This window comes from Halyomorpha halys, unplaced genomic scaffold (genome assembly GCF_000696795.3).
Source record: "Halyomorpha halys isolate HHAL.00 unplaced genomic scaffold, Hhal_1.1 Scaffold1020.1, whole genome shotgun sequence".
Lineage (NCBI taxonomy): Eukaryota > Metazoa > Arthropoda > Insecta > Hemiptera > Pentatomidae > Halyomorpha > Halyomorpha halys.
Genome location: NW_027106408.1, coordinates 378,200 through 396,592, shown reverse-complemented (window position 1 = coordinate 396,592; position 18,393 = coordinate 378,200). Strand labels below are relative to the sequence as shown.

The 18,393-nt window shown below is 30.5% G+C and overlaps 1 protein-coding gene across 2 annotated transcripts; it reads left to right on the top strand.

The window, feature by feature from the left end:
* The first annotated feature begins 4,304 nt into the window (after positions 1 to 4,304).
* LOC106687871 (uncharacterized) lies at positions 4,305 to 15,067 on the top strand. 2 transcript variants are annotated; one of them, XM_014432023.2, is made up of 14 exons: positions 4,305 to 4,425; positions 4,515 to 4,675; positions 4,754 to 4,968; positions 6,170 to 6,337; positions 7,134 to 7,225; positions 7,342 to 7,524; positions 7,596 to 7,711; positions 8,916 to 9,042; positions 9,697 to 9,897; positions 10,404 to 10,569; positions 12,402 to 12,514; positions 12,600 to 12,758; positions 13,940 to 14,152; positions 14,235 to 15,067. In XM_014432023.2, the coding sequence occupies exons 1-14, from the start codon at positions 4,337 to 4,339 to the stop codon at positions 14,362 to 14,364; spliced, it is 2,133 nt and encodes a 710-aa protein (XP_014287509.1). In that variant the 5' UTR covers positions 4,305 to 4,336; the 3' UTR covers positions 14,365 to 15,067. The 2 variants fall into 2 exon arrangements, with proteins under 2 accessions (XP_014287509.1, XP_066900871.1); XM_067044770.1 differs by lacking the exons at positions 4,515 to 4,675; positions 4,754 to 4,968.
* Positions 15,068 to 18,393: the final 3,326 nt, after the last annotated feature.

Here is an 18,393-nt window from a genome sequence, read left to right as displayed (position 1 = left end):
GCGAGGTTCTCAAAAAATGTCTAGTGTGTAGGCAAATGCTGCTATTAGGAAACACTTTTTGCATTGTTACACTTTATAATATATATAAATGTAAATTGCGATCCTCGGAACAACATTCTATTCTGTGTACGCCTGCGATTGATACTCGTATCGTTAATGTCAAAATAAGCTATTATGATCTTACTACTACTTGAGTTGAACATGTTATCAAAAGGCTGAAGATGGAACCTGTATAAGGTGTTAATAAGACCATTCTTCTTATCTGAAACCGAGATATGGACCACTACAAGCTTTCTGTAATTCCGCCTACAAAGAAGATGCTAAGAAGAATTTTTGTTCAATCATCGAATATTCAATAGACAACATCAAAGGATTATGACGAACAAAACACAAGGAGTTGAGGCGTCTATCAGAACTACCTGCGATAGTAGTCGTGAGTTGAGCTGCAGAGGAATGTCTCAAGGAGATCATATCCACAGCTAGGATTCCTGGTATAAGAGGTATAGTGGTAATTACTATCAAGGAAACTCACTCCTTCATATTCGTTATAAGTTATTAAGATTAATCATTCATTATACGTTATAAACAGTTAAAAAGTTCATCAGCATTGTGTCGACTTAAAAATGACTCACGAATGCGCGGACTTCAAGAAACTGAATATTTTTATCGAGCAGGAAACACCAAAGAATTTAGTTAGTGAATTTAAGGTGATATGGTTGCCCGAAATGTTTAATAAAATTCGAATCGGTAATCATTATTCCGAGAAGATAGTAGGTTAGTTCGGGATTAAAATTGTTTTCACATATTCTACAAATTTAGCCAAAAAAAAAAAAATTCTACAAAAAATATTATCCTTCCTATTCTTCTTTACGGATGGACATACATGACCCCCTTAATGTAATATTAACTTAATGTAATGTAACTTAATAATAACCCTTTAATGTATATAATATATTGTTATTGTTCTGTTACATCATGAAACCAACAAATAAACTCGTATCTAGTTTTAGGGATAATTAAAGATTGTTTGCTCAAATCAATCTATGCCACTGATGCTCCGCCCCAACTTTTATCTTCGAGCTATCGTACTGCAATTGTTAAACGAGTGGTATTGGGTTACGATATGAATGTGTTAAAGTTAAAACATGTACTCCCGTTGCCACGTACAAGAATTTCTGAATTCAGAACCTGAAGATGATTTCATTGTAGATGATTCCGTCTGATCTTTAATATCAGTATATGTTTCCTGTAGAAAAAAAATACACTATACATGTTTCCTTTTATCCATTTCATATTTATGTACATATTAGAACAAATGAAATTCTTCAATTGTTATTACAATAATACATGTGAAATAAAAAAATTAAAAATTCCGGAATGCACATTTTTTTTTTTTTTTAATTACAGGAAAATGTGAAAACTGTTTTCAAAATAAATTTCTATATACTTTTCTATTTTCTATTTGTAAGTTGTCGTAAGTTGTCTACTATAATTGTGTTTGATAATTACATATTTTAGTTGGATATTATAATCAAGTCACTTTTAAATCAAATTATTAAGAGACATAAAAAATTATCTTAACATGTATTTGTATTTTAATTTCTTATTAAAGATGTTGGCCTTGTCTATTTAAATTATTTAATTTAAAACTTAAATTCTTTACATACCACGAGTTATTCTTTTGATCTATTAGTGCATGACTTGGTTTTTCTGGTTGTGTAATAATGTAGTCAGAAAGGTTAAACTTCTAATTGTTTGTCATTTTATATGAAATTCACTCCAGCTGTTCTTTCATTAGTCTAGATTTGAGTTTATTATTATAATAGTTTTAATGATAAACTTTACAAGAAACTAAGAAATATTTTTATTATTTATTTATATCAGCATCCAATTGGACTAAGGATTTTCCACTTTCAGAAAAACATACTAAGTACATACAAATTAAGCTGAGGTTTGTTCCAGATTAAGATCCGCCTCCAATTTTACGAAACATAAAATAATAATTCATTTCCTTAGATACATATAGGTGTAATTATTTTAAGATAAGTTTGCCAGTGGGTAAAGGGGGAAGGATGCAGTGACAAACGTTCTATGCCCGACCCCCTACTCTTCTCTCTTCTCTCCACTCAGTCGAATGGACTTATTTAATATGAAAATTAAAAAAAAAAAAAAAGTGATGTAAAATTGCATTACTAAAAACAAAAGAAAATAACGTTTATTTCTAAAAACGTTTTGTTGTAAGCTTTTGTTCCCGGCAGGAGGGGTTTGTTATGATGGGGAGTGGAAGAGAAGCTTAGAGGAGGGTGCGTGAATTCCCTTCCCTTATAGGCAAACACGCTTTAGACGTACTATTCGTTTCATCAGGATTTATGGATGAAAAATTCAAATTTAAATTTAACACCGATAAAGGTAAGTACACAACAGTGCTACCTATTCTTCCGAAAAAAAAATACCCGCAAAGCGCCATGGAAATACCCGTTTTATTAGACAAATACCACTCTAGGAGAATCCTTATAACTATAACTGTATGATTGTACTATCACACTAGCTCTGGTGGTAATTGGTAGTACAAGTAATGTAAGTGGAACAGCTGTCAAGTTAGCTATCACATGTAGACGTCTTGGCAGTGAACTATTGTAGTTTCCGTTATTGCAGCCACTACCATGGTGAAATTATTTGACAGTTAAAGTCATAACAGCATTTACTATCGCGACAGTAATGTCACACTGAGTCTGGCGTGATAGTTGATATTAAAAATTATGTCATTGGACTAACAGTCGCTCTAACTGTCCCGTTTTTCTGCCATATATACACGCCTTGACAGTGACTACTGAAAAACTGTTGTGATAGTGAATGCTGTCATGATTATAAATATCAAATAGTTAAAGTGATAAATATAGTGTTAGTAAAGTGGTGGGTATTTGTAGGGTAAAACAGGCTCAATTTTCAAGGCGCTGAGCTGGTATTTTTTGGTCGGAAGAATTGGCAGCACCGGTTATAGGTGTCTTCTCTGTCATCGTCCAGTTAGTGACTGTGAACGTGTCTTGGATATGGGTAGATGCTGGGTAGACCCCTTTCTCGGCGATTTAAAAAAGGAATAGTGCCACATCTGACACTATGTTTTTTTTTAAAGCTAGATTTGAGCTACATATAGCCACATCTCAGGTTGAGGGATGATCTTTCTTAATAACGGTTTGGAATTTGATGTACCTGAGTCCCATGTACACAGATACCGTAGGGAGCTCGTGGCTCTTTGGGAATAAAATCACTTTCCTGGGCCCTGTGGAGTGTGGTTTCATGGACGATCCGCCAAAGAACGGAGTTTTGGTAACACTGATATTTTTTAGCGTGGAGTTGTAGAGAGAGGTGTCGCCATTCCGGCCCGAGCAGAGTAGGGCTGATGATGGCCTTATGAATTTGAAGTTTTAGCCATCTGACAGCTGCCTACTTGATGTAAGAAGTTGGTGAAGTCAGTGAGCCCTCTGCTAAGCCAGATTGAGCCTCTCCTGACTGACAGGACTGAGGAAGGTTTGATACCTATCATATGTGACTCTCCATACTGAAATAACAACACGATGGTGTCTGTTTTAGTCCAGTTCACCATACTACCAATCGTTTTAAGTACTTCCATGACGATTGTTAAGCATTCTGTCGACTATAATGTCTGACTGAATAAAAAATACAGTGAGGCTTTTTTGGTTGTTCGGGATTGGATAAGAAGTAGGAATAGTTGATGGGATAATTCTGCACCAATTCAGTATTTCACCAAGAAACATTAGAACGCATGATGATTCCAATGACAAATTTAATGAAGTCATTTATTTAATCTCTTCAGTCATATCAGAAACACATATAAAAAGTGATCATAGGCATATGAAAAGTGGGGGGAAATCACTTTGTTCGTTAGGAATGATTCTGATTTATATATAATATTTAATCTATATTATGGAATTTTATGTCTCAGGATGATAAATTATACTTAGACCATCATGGGTTTTCGTGAGCAGAAAGGAACAATATAGGGTAGAGATGCATTGAAAATTCAAAGAATATGGAAATTAAGGAAAAGGATACACCTGTTTAGCTTGCAGAGAGACTTCCTTAATGAAAATCTGAACAACGTATGCTATGTAAATAGATCTAGGATTGTAAGCGAATGCTCATAAAAAAAATATCAAATTTAGATGAATAAAGCATCCTTTTCAGTTTAGCAAGTCTTTTTTATTTATTTATTAATATGTCAAAGTATGTTTTTATTCTCATTGATTGTTTTTATCGTCGACTTCTTTGATATTGTTTCGTAACCTGTTGTCGGTTTATCTTCCTTGCTGGATAAATGATGGCTGTGTCGTTATTTAAAGGGAAATTATGGATACCCAAATCTTTAAGGCTCTTCCAACAAATAAGAAATGGGTTTATTGTTCTGTGAGTAATTCAGAAAGTTTATTGCCAGTCAATAGTTTATATTACCTTGATATTTTTTCTATTTATATCCATTGCTTCTTATGTTGCAGCCTTCCAGAATCCAATCCCGAAAATTTAAATCAAAATCCTTTGTTTAAAAGTGGCTTACCTGACTTTGATAATTTAACGCTGGACAATTGTTCAATGACATTTGGAAAATATATTTTAGATTTTGAACATTGTGTTCGTGAGACAGAAAATAAAGTTGTTGGTAATCTTTGTTTAAATCATTAGTTTTATTACAATTTAATGCATTGACATATTTTTTACTTGTTCTTTTATTCTGCAGAAAATAAGGAAGGTGGCATTGATATTTTTGAAGATGTAATCGATCGTTTTGAAGAATCAGGAGCTCAGTTAGAAGCTACATGGGGATTATTAAAAACTCTTGTTATGGTAGACCGTAAAATTATCCCCACAGAAAAATATATGCCACTTCATGAAAGAGCACGGTCAGCTCGAAGTCTAAAATATAGATCTCGTTACATCTATAATCTATTGAAGGTAAACACTTTTTCTTTTACAAAGCAGCATATGCTGATTTTGATTATTAAGGAGGATTATGTTCCTCAATTAGTCAATATCTAAATTCCGTTATCGATTTGAAGTTAATACTTTGCTGCATTTTCTGTAATCCTTATAACATACATATGGTATACCACTTTTAATCCTTGAACCACTCTAGTGCCACTCAGTCCTTGTCTATATAATCTTCTATTTGGGTGGTATGATTAATCAAACTAGCGCAAATATGATTGGTCTCTGTTCAGCCAAGCAGGGTAATCATTTAAACATATTCAAAAAGGCCTAGTCCGGTGGGACATCGTCTGCTTGAAAAAAGATCCTGTAGCCTTGAACTTATTTGATCCTTCTCTTTCTTGAAAACATCTCAAAAGCACCAGAATATCGTGTTGTCATTGGGTTAATATGTGATTGTTCAGAAGATTTGAAACTGAATTAAAGTGTTAAAAAGGTTTTTATCATGCAATGTTAAAATAACATCTTCATTAAACTAAGCTAATGATTTAAACTTAAGTAGATATTAACAAATAGGCCCCTAAATAAGGGCCAAGATTAATCAAATTCATTCTTTAGAACAGATCCATCATCAAACCATTCCGATAATACTGTAATATTGCATCATCATGGAATTTAAATATTTTTTACCATATTTCAGCTTGTTTAGATAAACATAAGTGAGGTCAATACTGTTACATTTTTTGATTGGTTGCAGTGAACCTAAATAAAAGGGTTTATAAATAAAGATGTAATAGTGATACTTTGGAGGAATTATTATAAACGTCTAAGGAATTGTTAACAAACTTGTTAGAACTTGTGTGCTTATATTTGTCAAATTCAGCTTATACTTTACTTCTGTTACTGATTATCTTAATGAAACCTTAACTATTGCATTGTCATTGGATTTATGCATTTTTACTAAATTTTATCTTCAGATGATTGGAAATAAGGTAAAATTTTATTACAAGATTTGATTGAAAGCTGTAGAATTAAATAAAAGTATCTAACCCATTTGTTGTGGAAGTTAGGGACATTTCCTCTCACAAAAATTGCCATTTTTTTTGTTAAACATGATTGTATTTGATATTAAATATCTCTTCAATATTTCCTGTTTAATATTCACTTTTTTATTCCGTCTACCTAAAAAAATTATTCAGTTAGGATTAATATGATTTGTAATTTATAGGGATGTGATCTTAACAAACTAACAGAGGAAGAACAACGAGTAATCTCCAAGTTCAGACTTGAAGGGAAACTAAATGGATTAGAGCTTGGTGTTGAAGGTGCAGAACTTTTTCAACAAATTATGATTAAACTTGCAAAAGAAACTAATGATTTTGGTGAAAAGTATAAGGTATTTTTTGCGATGTCTTAAATTTCCTTATTCCTTCATTTATTTGTTTTCAAATTAATAGTTAATTAAATAAAAAAAAAATTCTAATTAAAATGTTCAATGAGTATCATTTCAATTTTTTCTTTCCCGAAGATTCAAATTTTAATGTTTTTATGATCTCTTTTTTTCTACAAACTTTTTATTATATGTATATTCCTGATTAATTAAAATGATATCACAAATCTTCTTTGAATTCATTTCATTATTCAAGAATTAACAATCTGTTTAGAGACAATTTTTCCATTTAAATTAAATCCTTTATAAATGTAAAGCTTTTCAGTCAAGTAAATAGGTCAGTATAGCTTCCTCACCGTTTGTAACTTTTATTTATTTTTTATATTACCTTATATTTTTTGAAAGTTTTTTTTTGGAAATTATCTTTTTTTTGCATGTTTCTATTGTGTACATTTTTTTCTGTATTTCATGGTTAATGTTTTGATGTTTGATAATCAAATTCATGGGGCAAGCCATTGTTAAAATGTAGCTATTTCCTGAAAAGAGATCTACACATACATAAGTAAAAATAGTTGACAGAATCTGATAGAATCGATACTACACGCATTTTACACTAATCCCCTACTTTCCTCCAAATTTGGTCCAAAATGAACGAACCATTTTAGAAATATAGTGTGCTGAGGTAGTGAGGAAGCAAAATTATATACTTATCTGAAGGGGGCCATTATACTTTAGATATTGCAAATGGTGTAGCTTAAGTTTAAATGATTTTGTTTATTGTGGTTTTTTATTGTCCCCTTAGATAAGTTTACCAAAGTATTCACATACAATAACAGATGGGATGGTTACTCGAGATTTTCCTGAAGATTTACTGAAAAGCATGTCTATAAATAGGTATGCATCAATTAAGTTATTATTTGAAATTCTTGCTAGTTATTTAGATTTGTTTCTTCAATTATTTCCATGGAACAAAGAACAATTGTTATAATAATGTTGAAATTTTCTTACAGAAGTGGAAATGAATTAGAAGGACCTTGGAATGTTAACTTAAAATGTGCTGAAAAGTTTCTCAGGTTTTGTCCTGAAAGGCGGCTGAGATGGAATACTTGGCTTGCTCAAAGGCAAGTTTCAAGCGTAGAAAGTGATCCACAGTTGAACAATAGCACAACTTTAGAAGCCATAAGGAGATTAAGGTTTTTTGCAGTGATATATTTGTAAATTTTAAATTATCATCATTCATGTTTTAACTTGATTGGAATTGCAGGAGAGACATGGCTAATATCCTGGGTTATATAACTTATGCTCATATGTCAATGGAAACAAAAATGGCTGGATCTGTTGCCAATGTTCAACAAACTCTTAACCTTTTGCTCAATAAAGGTAATGATAATGTTTTATGAAATATTACTGAAATCTATAGTATCTGGATTTTAGATTTTCAGAATAATGAAGTAAGTTATTTTAAAAACAAAACAATGCATTTAAGCTTTTATCTAAAACCAACTGTATCATAATTAACGACATAAAAACTGTGTAAGTCATAATTATTGGCAGTATGTTACAATAATGATTTGTCACAAGAAGTGAGAAAGTTTTAGTAATATATTTTATGATGGTATTAATTTATTTTATGATTTTAAAACTAATTTATACTTCATATCAACCAATTGAATACTTAAGGATATGCTGTTAGGGAATGAAATTTCTTTTGGTATTATTCCGTACAATAAATTTAAGTGTCCATTTTTTCCAAAAGTAATTGTATATAACAGAAGTGGATGTATATGAAATCAAAGGGAGCCTCATTTTTTTTTTTTTTTTTTTTTTCCATATTTTATGAAGCACCAAATACATGTTGATATCTTAATTCAGTTTTATTTTTTAAATCTAATTGCATTTCACTATTCACATACAAGAACATAATAACACGTGTAAAATACATCTATGAAAAAGAAAGTAATTATTTGAACATATTAGTATTAAATTAAAATAAAATGAAGATCAAATACAACAATAATAAAAGTATATTTATTAATAAAAAGTTAAATAAAGTCTAATGACAATCTTGATAGAATTTGGAATACAATTAGTTAAAGCTGTTCTTGAATATTCTGTAATTGAAGGAAAATGTTGCTCTTGACTCATCAAAGGTGCATTTGCTCACCGTTATTTTTCTAGTATATTAATAACTTTTTCAGTACTTTTAATAATTTTTTCAGTATATTAGCTTTTTTTTTCCAGTATTTTATTTGTATACTATTCCTAATTGAGTGGTTTTTGGTTTAACTTTTTACGGGGATCAGCCATTTTGGGAACTAGGGGCTGGGATTTAATCCTGTTATCTTTACATCTTTTGCCCTTGACATTCAGCTACAGTAGCTCCCTAAGGCCTAATGATTTATGAGTATTTACATAAATTTAAAAACAAAAGTACATGTAAATGTACATATAAATGCTTTTTCTCACCTACTTAAATGAAATATTACGAACTAATAATCCTTGCCAATTGATTTTCAATGTAATTGTTTTTCTATTGAGTCAATAATTTATTCGTACTGTAAAAATTAATTATTTTTTTTTTTAGCTAAAGAGCTTCAGAGTAGTGAAATTGAATCCCTACAAGAATTTGCTGAAGATAGAGGTTTTAGAGGTAGGCTTGAACTATGGGATGTACCATTCTGGGAAAGGAGACAAAAACAAGAATTGTTCAAGTAAGTGTTTGTCATCCAAAATACACTAAAATATTTATGGCTGTTATATTTTATATCCTTAAATTATATTAGGTTTGATTATTAATGTTGTAACATTTGAATACTAAAGCTCGGGCACAAAAATATGGTTGGGGGAAACAGTCCATGAGAGAGGAATCTCGTATAAATAAATTTTAAGCACTTAATCGATACTTGGAAGAAAGTTTTTCATTTAAGTGCCTAGGACTCAAACAACAACAATTAAAACTGTTTTAAGCACCAGTAGGTTGGGTTTAATTAATTTATAACTTTTTTGTGTATTCCAGAAATTCAGTTGCTAAAAACATAAATAGTTTTGCTTCGGTAGTCTTGCCGTCATATATTTATATTTTTTAAACCAGATCTTAAAAATCGAACATCCCGTAAATGTCAAGTACCTTGTTCTAGTGGTTATAAAACTATTTCAAAACTTACACCAGCAATTCTCTGATTTGATACAGTGCAACAATCTATTCAATTTCAGAGAAAATATAACAAAAAAGTTCTAAATAACCTTATGCATTTGATAGTTATTTATTACACCAGTGCTTTAAAGTATTCTTTTCATTATAGTTAGTTATTTATAGTTATTCTTTTTATTTATGTTTATTTTCATTTTATTATTATTTGTTTCAGTTGGGATGAAAGAAATCTAAGAGAATATTTCCCATACGAAAAAGTTATAAATGGATTATTTGATATCTGTTCTGAAATGTTTTCTTTGAGGTTTGAAGTTTCTAAAGCTAAAACATGGCACAAAGATGTAAAACTGATAAATATTTATGAGCAAGAGTCTACTAGGCCAATTGCTGGTGTTTATATTGATCCTTTTGCAAGGTTATTAAAAGATATTTTATTTTTAGTTGGATTTTCAAGTGAAATATTGTTATTTGCTTATAGTGTAGATGGCAAAACAGAGTTTTATTTGATTTATTCTTGATGCCGACTTCTTAGAGAGTTTGGCAGGTATAAATACATGATATGAAGTAAAATATTTTATAGAAAGATGTTCAAAGATATATTGTTTGATAAAATATATGTAAATATTTAATAATTTTTACAGTTAATAATTAAAAGAATAATATTATATCGAAAGTTTAACTTTAACTTTTTAAAATAGTTTTTGTTAGAAGATAGTCTGGTTGGCGGTCAATAAAGGTACAAAATAGTATAAAAACTAATTAATGTTAACCAAAGTTTCGTTCAATTTTTTGTTGAAGATTCTATGATTGATGTCAGAATTTAAAAAATTTTCTTGAGTATTAGATATTGAACTAAGCATTAATATGTGTATCATCCATTTTATGATATAAAAGAAGAAGTTAATTAACAATTGTTTTCAGAGAAGACAAAACCCCTACAGGAGGTCAGGTAGTGTGTATACGACCTAGTGCGAGGGCACTCGGTCCTACCATGCCGCTTGCTGCTATCATTTTCTCATTTAAACCTCCATCGTCTAAGGAACCCTGTCTTTTGGATTTTGAGGGAGTTGAAAATGTTTTCAAAAAGGTGAGTATGTTTGATAAGATGATCAAAATCAAAAGAATTCAGTGACTAGTGTTAAGTAAAATTATCCTCATTATCATCCCTTCATTAGGTATAAAAGATGATTAAATAATAAAACGTTTTCATTTAAATTTGTGAAACACTTTTTCACAGAAGATCATCATCAATTTCTTTGCTTTCGATTCCTTGGTGCCCTGCTATGCTCAAAACAAATGTAAATAATGGGTTTCACTTAGTCTTGTATTAACCCTATGGACTGCAATACAGTTTGCTTTAATAATATTCCACTTATCAAAAAGATCCACTACTTTTGCTAAAATCTGGACGAATGACAAACCTAGAATCCTTATAGATGGCTGAAAAGATAGGAAACTCATCTTCGATTCTGACTGTTACACTTATTAGAGAAGTATCCAAGCCTCAAATCCATTACAAAAGACAATATAACAAAGTATATTTGGACAAATGAAGTTGAGCTTTTGGGCTGCACTAAACCTTCGAATTCCTCCCAATCCAATCCTTACAACGAAAAATCTTCAATGCTCCTAACTTTAAGTTGGTTACCACTTAAACCAACCTAATTTGAAATCCTCTTGTTTTCTTCTATAGTAGTAGTTTGCTTCTATTATTCTATTATATTACTATTCTGTTATTAGTAGTATTACCATTAAAATGAAATTCTTGAAGAATATTTTAAAGTTATATGATGTTTATTGTTTGGCTTTAATTAATCAAAGAATCAATTTTAGCTAGAGAATCAAGTTCATTCTAGGCCGTGTGTAGCTCAATGGTTAAGTCATACCAATTTGATGTCAATTGGCGGTGCCGGTTCAAATCTAGGCTGGGGCGTTGACTTTAGCATTGAGTACCAGTCCCACAAAATGAAAAATATTGACCCCCAACCATGATTAGGTAGTATAGGACTCCAATGGAAGTCTTGGCTAAAAAAAAGGAGTTTATTCTCCTAAACCATTAACTACTTCATCCTGATTTACCATTAAAAATAAATTATGAAGTTGAATTACACTAATTTAATTGAATCGAAACTCTATTTAAAGTTTGAAGTTGAAATTGATGAAAAATATTCTAGTTATTGTGCTCCTTAATTCCTGATTTTCACTAGTATTAGTAGTAGTAATGAAAGACTTATTTTTGATATTATTTATTATTTGATTCATAATTGGTTGGAAGGCAACATATAATCAACAAGAAATCCTAAATAATGTAATTTCATTCACCTAAAATTAAATAATCTCGCAATACTAATTAAAACCTGTCATTAAAAAATTTAAAAATGTAATAATAATTACTAAATAATAAGGAACTTAACTTAAGCCTTCCCAACCTAATAAAACTATAATTAAAAATATTTCTAATATGGTATTTTATAAATAAATCCGTGTATGTATGAAGATATCCGTACAAAAGACTAATAGGAGAAATTTATAAAACTCTTCTTATTAATAAAAGTGATATCCAGTCAATATAAACTGAAATCAACAAGCAAGAAAGTAGCATTTACATCTCAAACTTTATTATAGAATTATTATTCTGTATAAAATCTAGAATAAAACAAAATATGGAATTGGGTGAAAACCATTTGAAAAAGATAGAAGCAGAATTCAAGAGAAAAGTATATGGAATCATTTTCCATCATACTATAGTTAGAATATTAGTACTCGAAAATGGGGAAATCTGAAACGATGTAGAAGCAAATATAGAATATTGATAATATTAGAAAAAATATTATTTTTCACCTCAACCAACGTCTTAATATATATATAAATTATTTGTTCTTTTATGTTTGAGCTCCTATAATTTTGTATTTTTTTTAGTTTGGACACGCTTTGCAGCAGCTTCTGTCCACTGTCAATTATATGGAAGTTTCTGGCTTATCATTTATTGAGTGGGATGCAGTTGAAGTTGTCAGTAATGTTATGAGCCTTTGGTAAAACAACGTTCTTTAAAATTTTCACTGTTCTTTGATTGTATTTTTTTTACTCATTGTTTCATCTTTCTAACTCTTAATAAAGGCTGAATGATCCTGAAATATTAGAAAAAATTTCTGGCCATTACAAGACCAAAGAACCACTTCCAATTACCAGTCTAGATGATGTAAGAAGACATCTTTCAGGTTATTATTTGAGTGAAGAACTTTATAAAGCTAATTTGGACCTTGAGCTACATAGTTCGTAAGTTTTATCAATTTTATATTTTTCTATTAGTCTACTCTCAATAACTCTTATTCATTACTTAACTTTTTGGACATTTTGTGTCAGAGAGGTAATATTTTTATTTGAGACAGAATAGTAAAGCATCAATTTATGAAAACTTTCCTGATTTTGCTTGCTCCAAATTCTTTGAGCTAAAACTGTAAAATAGTTTGTTCCTTGTAAAAAAATTATCATCAAAGAATTAAGGTTATAAGCTCGTGGGGCTCCAGTCATTTTAATCTTCTTACTAGGACATAAACGTTAAGGAGATGGACAGCCAGAGCATTTGTTTGTCATTGTTTTGATGTTTGTTTGTCATTGTTTTGATGTTTGTTTGTTTATTGATGCAACAGACCATGGAGATCCAAGGCCTCGTGCGATGTACTTAAGAAATACATCGCACGTTTCTTGACATGGTTTTCATAGGGTAGGTCCATCACTCCCACGCTTATTTTTGTGAGTGCCACCTATTGGCTGACGGGCCTCACAAATGCCCGGGGGAAGATTGTGAGTGAGTATTGTTTAGTTATAGCTTGAAAAAATCATGGTTTGGGCTGGGGGACTTGAACTTGCAATCTATGGGTTGTGGGTTGACAGACAGGCGCGTTACCACGGTGATACCGTCACTCCCCTTCCCCTTCCCATTGTCTTGATATGGCTGGGCAAATTTTTTTGAATTTTTCCTTCAACTGAAAGTATTTAAAGATCTCGGTGAAAATCATCATTTCTGATATACCAGTGTGTATTGATAATTCCCCTAAGAACTTAATTTTGAAACCTTTTTAAAATGTCCTTTACATGTGTAACATTCAGTATTTATTATTAATATTTACAGATATAGCAAGGTTAATGTGCAGTAATTTTTTTTTTTTACTAAAAGGGACAAACTTGAAAATAGACAAGTTGAACATGAAACGTCAGATGTCATAGAAGAAATAAAAAAAGGTTGGGTTTAACCTGTACCACCACATACTGAATGTGTTGAATTTATTTTACTTGAAATAATAATACTAGAATAATTTATAATATCCTTTTGTTAAGAAAATATTTTTCTTTGTGATATGTAAAAAAATTTTGAACTTAATATAGTACCAAGTTATCTATTTTCGTTCAAAAATTTTGAACTTAATATAGTACCAAGTTATCTATTTTCGTTCAAGGAATGAATTTTGGAACAAAGTTGTGAAACGGTTATGGCCAGAGCACTTCATTTTTGATCTGGATCCTAATGACCTGCATCCATGTAGTATGATTCAATCATTTGCTGGTGTATTCGGTGCTGCTTATTTTTCCCATGTCTGGGCCAGAATGCTTGCTCAAGATGTTTACACATCCTTTCAATCAGAAACAGACAAGAAGAATGTTGGCCTTAGGTAGATATATTATCTATTTTTTAATAGTTTTTTTTTTATTATTTATGATTTTAAACTTAAAATTTGCATACTTCATGTACAGGTTTCGAGACACATTTCTTAGTTTTGGTGGAGCTTGTCATCCTAATGAAGTTTTCAGGAGGTTTCAAGGGCGAGATCCTTCTCCTGAAGCTCTTTTAGCATCGATAGGAAAAAGACAAACAGAATCATAACAAGCCATACGTGTATTTTGTATTTTAGTTATATCTATCAAGTCTGTGATTGTTAGTATGTTTAGATTGCTTGTAAATAATTTATGTTTATTTAGACACCTTGTAAAAGAATGATGTGTTTTTATAAGATAAAAAAACAAAAAAAAAAAAACTAATTGTTTTCGTTGCAATAGGGTCAGTATGCAATATAATTTAATAGTTTTCTAAATATACTAAATTAAGGTGGCAACCACTAGAAAGAAACAGTTTTATATATTCTCAATTCATTGTTAAAAATCATGAAGAAAAAAAAAAAAATCAGCTTTATTTAATTACAATTTTCACGGACAATCTTCACTTTCATTTTCAAAGACACTCACTGTTTTCTTTTTTGAAAGTTGCTTTTATGGAAATAGTTATGAAATGTTTTACTAGAGTGTTACAAATGATATAGAACAGATGTAATACTTAAGAGCAATATTTTAGTATAGTTTCATATAAATTTAATTTATATTTCTATAAGAAAAAAATTCAGATTAATTCTAGAAATAATATGATCACTAATTACACGATTTGTACAAAATCTATGTAATAAACATGTACATATCCAGAGTACTATTGTATAGAAATTATTATTTTATAGTTGTATGTAGGATCTACATAATTTATTTGAACCTCAGATTCAAGCTAATCTAGCAGACAATAAATTACATTATTTAAAGTATCAGATTATTAATTTTTTTTAATTGGAAATTTATTACACACCTTTCTTTGAAAATAAATTGCAACCTGAAATTTTTCTATATAACTATTACAAGTATCATGTAAATTTAAACAAATAGAATATCTTTTTATGAACAATATGGATCTTTAAAATATTACAATTAATGATATAATAGCACTTAAATTCTTAAAGACTAAGAAAGATCTCAGCAAATGTCTCAACCCAGTTCAGAAATCAAATGCATGTTTTTTTTTTGTTTTTTTTATTACTGGGGAAATTACGGATGAATATAATTTAAATTGTTAATGGCTTTACTAACTATGGTCTCTCTGGTTTGCTTATTATAATTATTGCATGTTTATGTTTAGTATATTGGTAGCTTCTTTATATCCTTTCTCTTAAGACATTATTTATTTTAAATTTGACTGATTTTTTAAAAATTACAATTAATCAAGTGTTTAAACTTGTTATAAAACAAATTAAAAAAAATTATATATTTTATTTTCAGCCTTTATTTGCCACCAGTATTAATTACATTTTTAAACTAAAGTTTTGCCAAAAAAAAAGTACTAAGGCTCTTTTAAAATCTCTTCAAAAAGTATTTGATATTTTAAAAGTTATAAGTACTTTTGTAAAGTAATAGAACATAGTTAAAAATGTTCAAATATACTGGTCATATCAAATATTTTCAGGTCATATCATATTAAAAAAACAGTATAAGGCCATTAACATTGGTTAATTTATGTTATTTTGAAGTCATAATGAAGTAAAAAATAAAAATAAACATCTAAATCAAGGTTTGGACTTCTAAACACTTGTAATAAATTAATGTACTTACACTATTGAAATCCGTTTTATCATTTAACACGCTTACCAACTGGCATCAATTGACGCCAGTAGTTAACGGACTGTTCCCTAAAACTGTCAAATCATACTTTCAACCTTAGGTTCAGGATGGGAGGGTCCAGGGAATACTTGGGGTAGGGCTGCTTAGATTTGATTGTTACGTATGTCACATTTATTCTCTTCTCTTTTTTATTCTGTATCAATCTTTGTTTTATTCTTGAAAGAAACTAATGAAATATGGGGTCATATAATCCATAAGTTCTAAATCATTTCATTACAAATGTTTGCATTGGGACCTATCCAGGCCTTACTTCAGGTGCCCCGATTGTATGTTTAAACAAAACTTCAAATTAGTGTGGAACCAGGGGGTTTAAATTATGAGACATTTTCACCTTTTGTGGTGGGTACATATATTTTCCTTTAATTCAAGTGTTAATCCCTGAAGGGACAATTAGGGTTATTGAGGTAATAATTAATTATTTCTTAATAAGATTTAAGGACAAATCTTTGGGGTCTCAGATATTGCTTACAGGTGACGTCTTCACTGTCGCGGTCACGTCTGCATCTTCCCTTGTCCAGACTGAGTGGTTGGTGAAAACCATGGATATCACCAGGTGTTCTTGAAGTTGTTGCTTCTCCCTCAGTAGCTGACCAGCTAGTCCTCGGCGTAGAAGGGGCAGTCCAGGTTCTATCTTGCATATCACGATAGTCAATATCCGGCTACATCGCAGTAGTGGTGTCTTTTGGGGTCTTTCGGTGTCTACAGCAAGCAAGGGCATCAGAAAATGAGACCCCTGACTCCGATTTTATACAAATCAAAAAAGGCCTTATAGAATTGGCAAGAGTGGAACAACTATCAGTAATATGGAAATTTTCATTCTTGAGCTTTTAAATGTTAAAATGCAGAGTTTGAGAAACCCAACTCGACACTAGATAATGATAAGGCATATGACTGTGCGACAGTAAGAAGAGGTCATCTCAATAGCAGAAATAAAAAATAAGGCCTCAAAATTAATCAATTAGTGGGAACATTATAATTTGATTCATTTCAGGTATTAAATCCTGAAGTAAAAATCACATCAAAAAGTTATGATGAGTTTTTGGCCAATTAAAATACTCTCATAGGTAACGTCTTTCATTCAAAATGTACCTTGATTTATCCAATGGCCATTTATCACACGTTTGCCTTGAACTGTTTCAAAATGAACACTATGGTGATAAAACGCCTTCCAAAAATTCATTTTTTCTGTATACCCGAGCTTTTATATAAAGGTAGCTGAAAAACTTATAGATGATGGCGTAAATACATTTACAGCTATTGGATCATATTTTATTTTAAATTTTTTATATTTTCAGTTATACCTTAAAAACAGATTTTTCAGTCAATGTTGTTGCGGCCAACATATGATCGGTAATCGACTATGTGACAGATGATGTAATAAACAAAACAAATCCGCTCTCTGTTGTTTTTTATACTGCAAACAGACAGATGACTTCTTAGCGCCTCTACGTGTGGACACACATCGTCTCCTTTATCTCCTCACTACGCACTCGTAGTTACCAGCATTCTGGCCATCTTCGCCAGCTAAATCATCTTAGCCACGGCGGTGGACTTCTTCAACTCATCCTCCAAGAGGACAAGGCGGGCGGACGTACGTCCCTTTTCTAGATCTACTTCCAAAAGAATGTCCACTCAGAACAACCACAACCGGGGCCCCACCAATCACCGGTGATATAAGACTTTTTCTCTAGTTTGTATATTTTTTTTGTTCAATTAATTTTATTTTGTAATATTATTAAGCTTTCTTTTTTTTTCCTAGTTTGTTTATTTTTTGTTTCTTTTGTTATGTTTACTTATTTAACAATAAAAAATAACAAAATTCGACCATTTCTTTTCTTTTCAGGGTTGGGCTAGTAAAGGTTCCTTTTGAACCCCTACAAATGTAATTTTTGGTATGTTGCAGTTTTGAAAATTATTTATTAAGATTTATATTATGGATTATATATGCATTACTTATTTTTTGATATGCACACTCATTGGTCCTTTATGATATTAAGACTGACAAGAACATTATTCACCTTTAACCAACCCTTCCATTACTGATTTTTGAGCCTTAATAGTTCAAGAATTATTCACTTGTTATTTGCACATTTAATATGAATGGTAATATATTTCAAATGGTTCAAAACTCAGCTGATTGTCTCAGAGGAATTCTATCCATATCATAAGATATATTCTTATTTCCTTCACCTTTCATCGATCCCTAAACAAGTTTCATATAATGAAAAATACTGTTAATTTAATTTTAATTAATCTGTTTTTATAAAAAGAATATGGTCCGGGTGCATATTACCATATAAATATAATAAAAGAACTCAAATAATTATTAAACAATTTATTGTAAGGCAACAACTAAACAACTAAAATAATGTAAATAAAATTAAATAATTTTGTTTGGGTTACTTTTTTCATTTTTTCA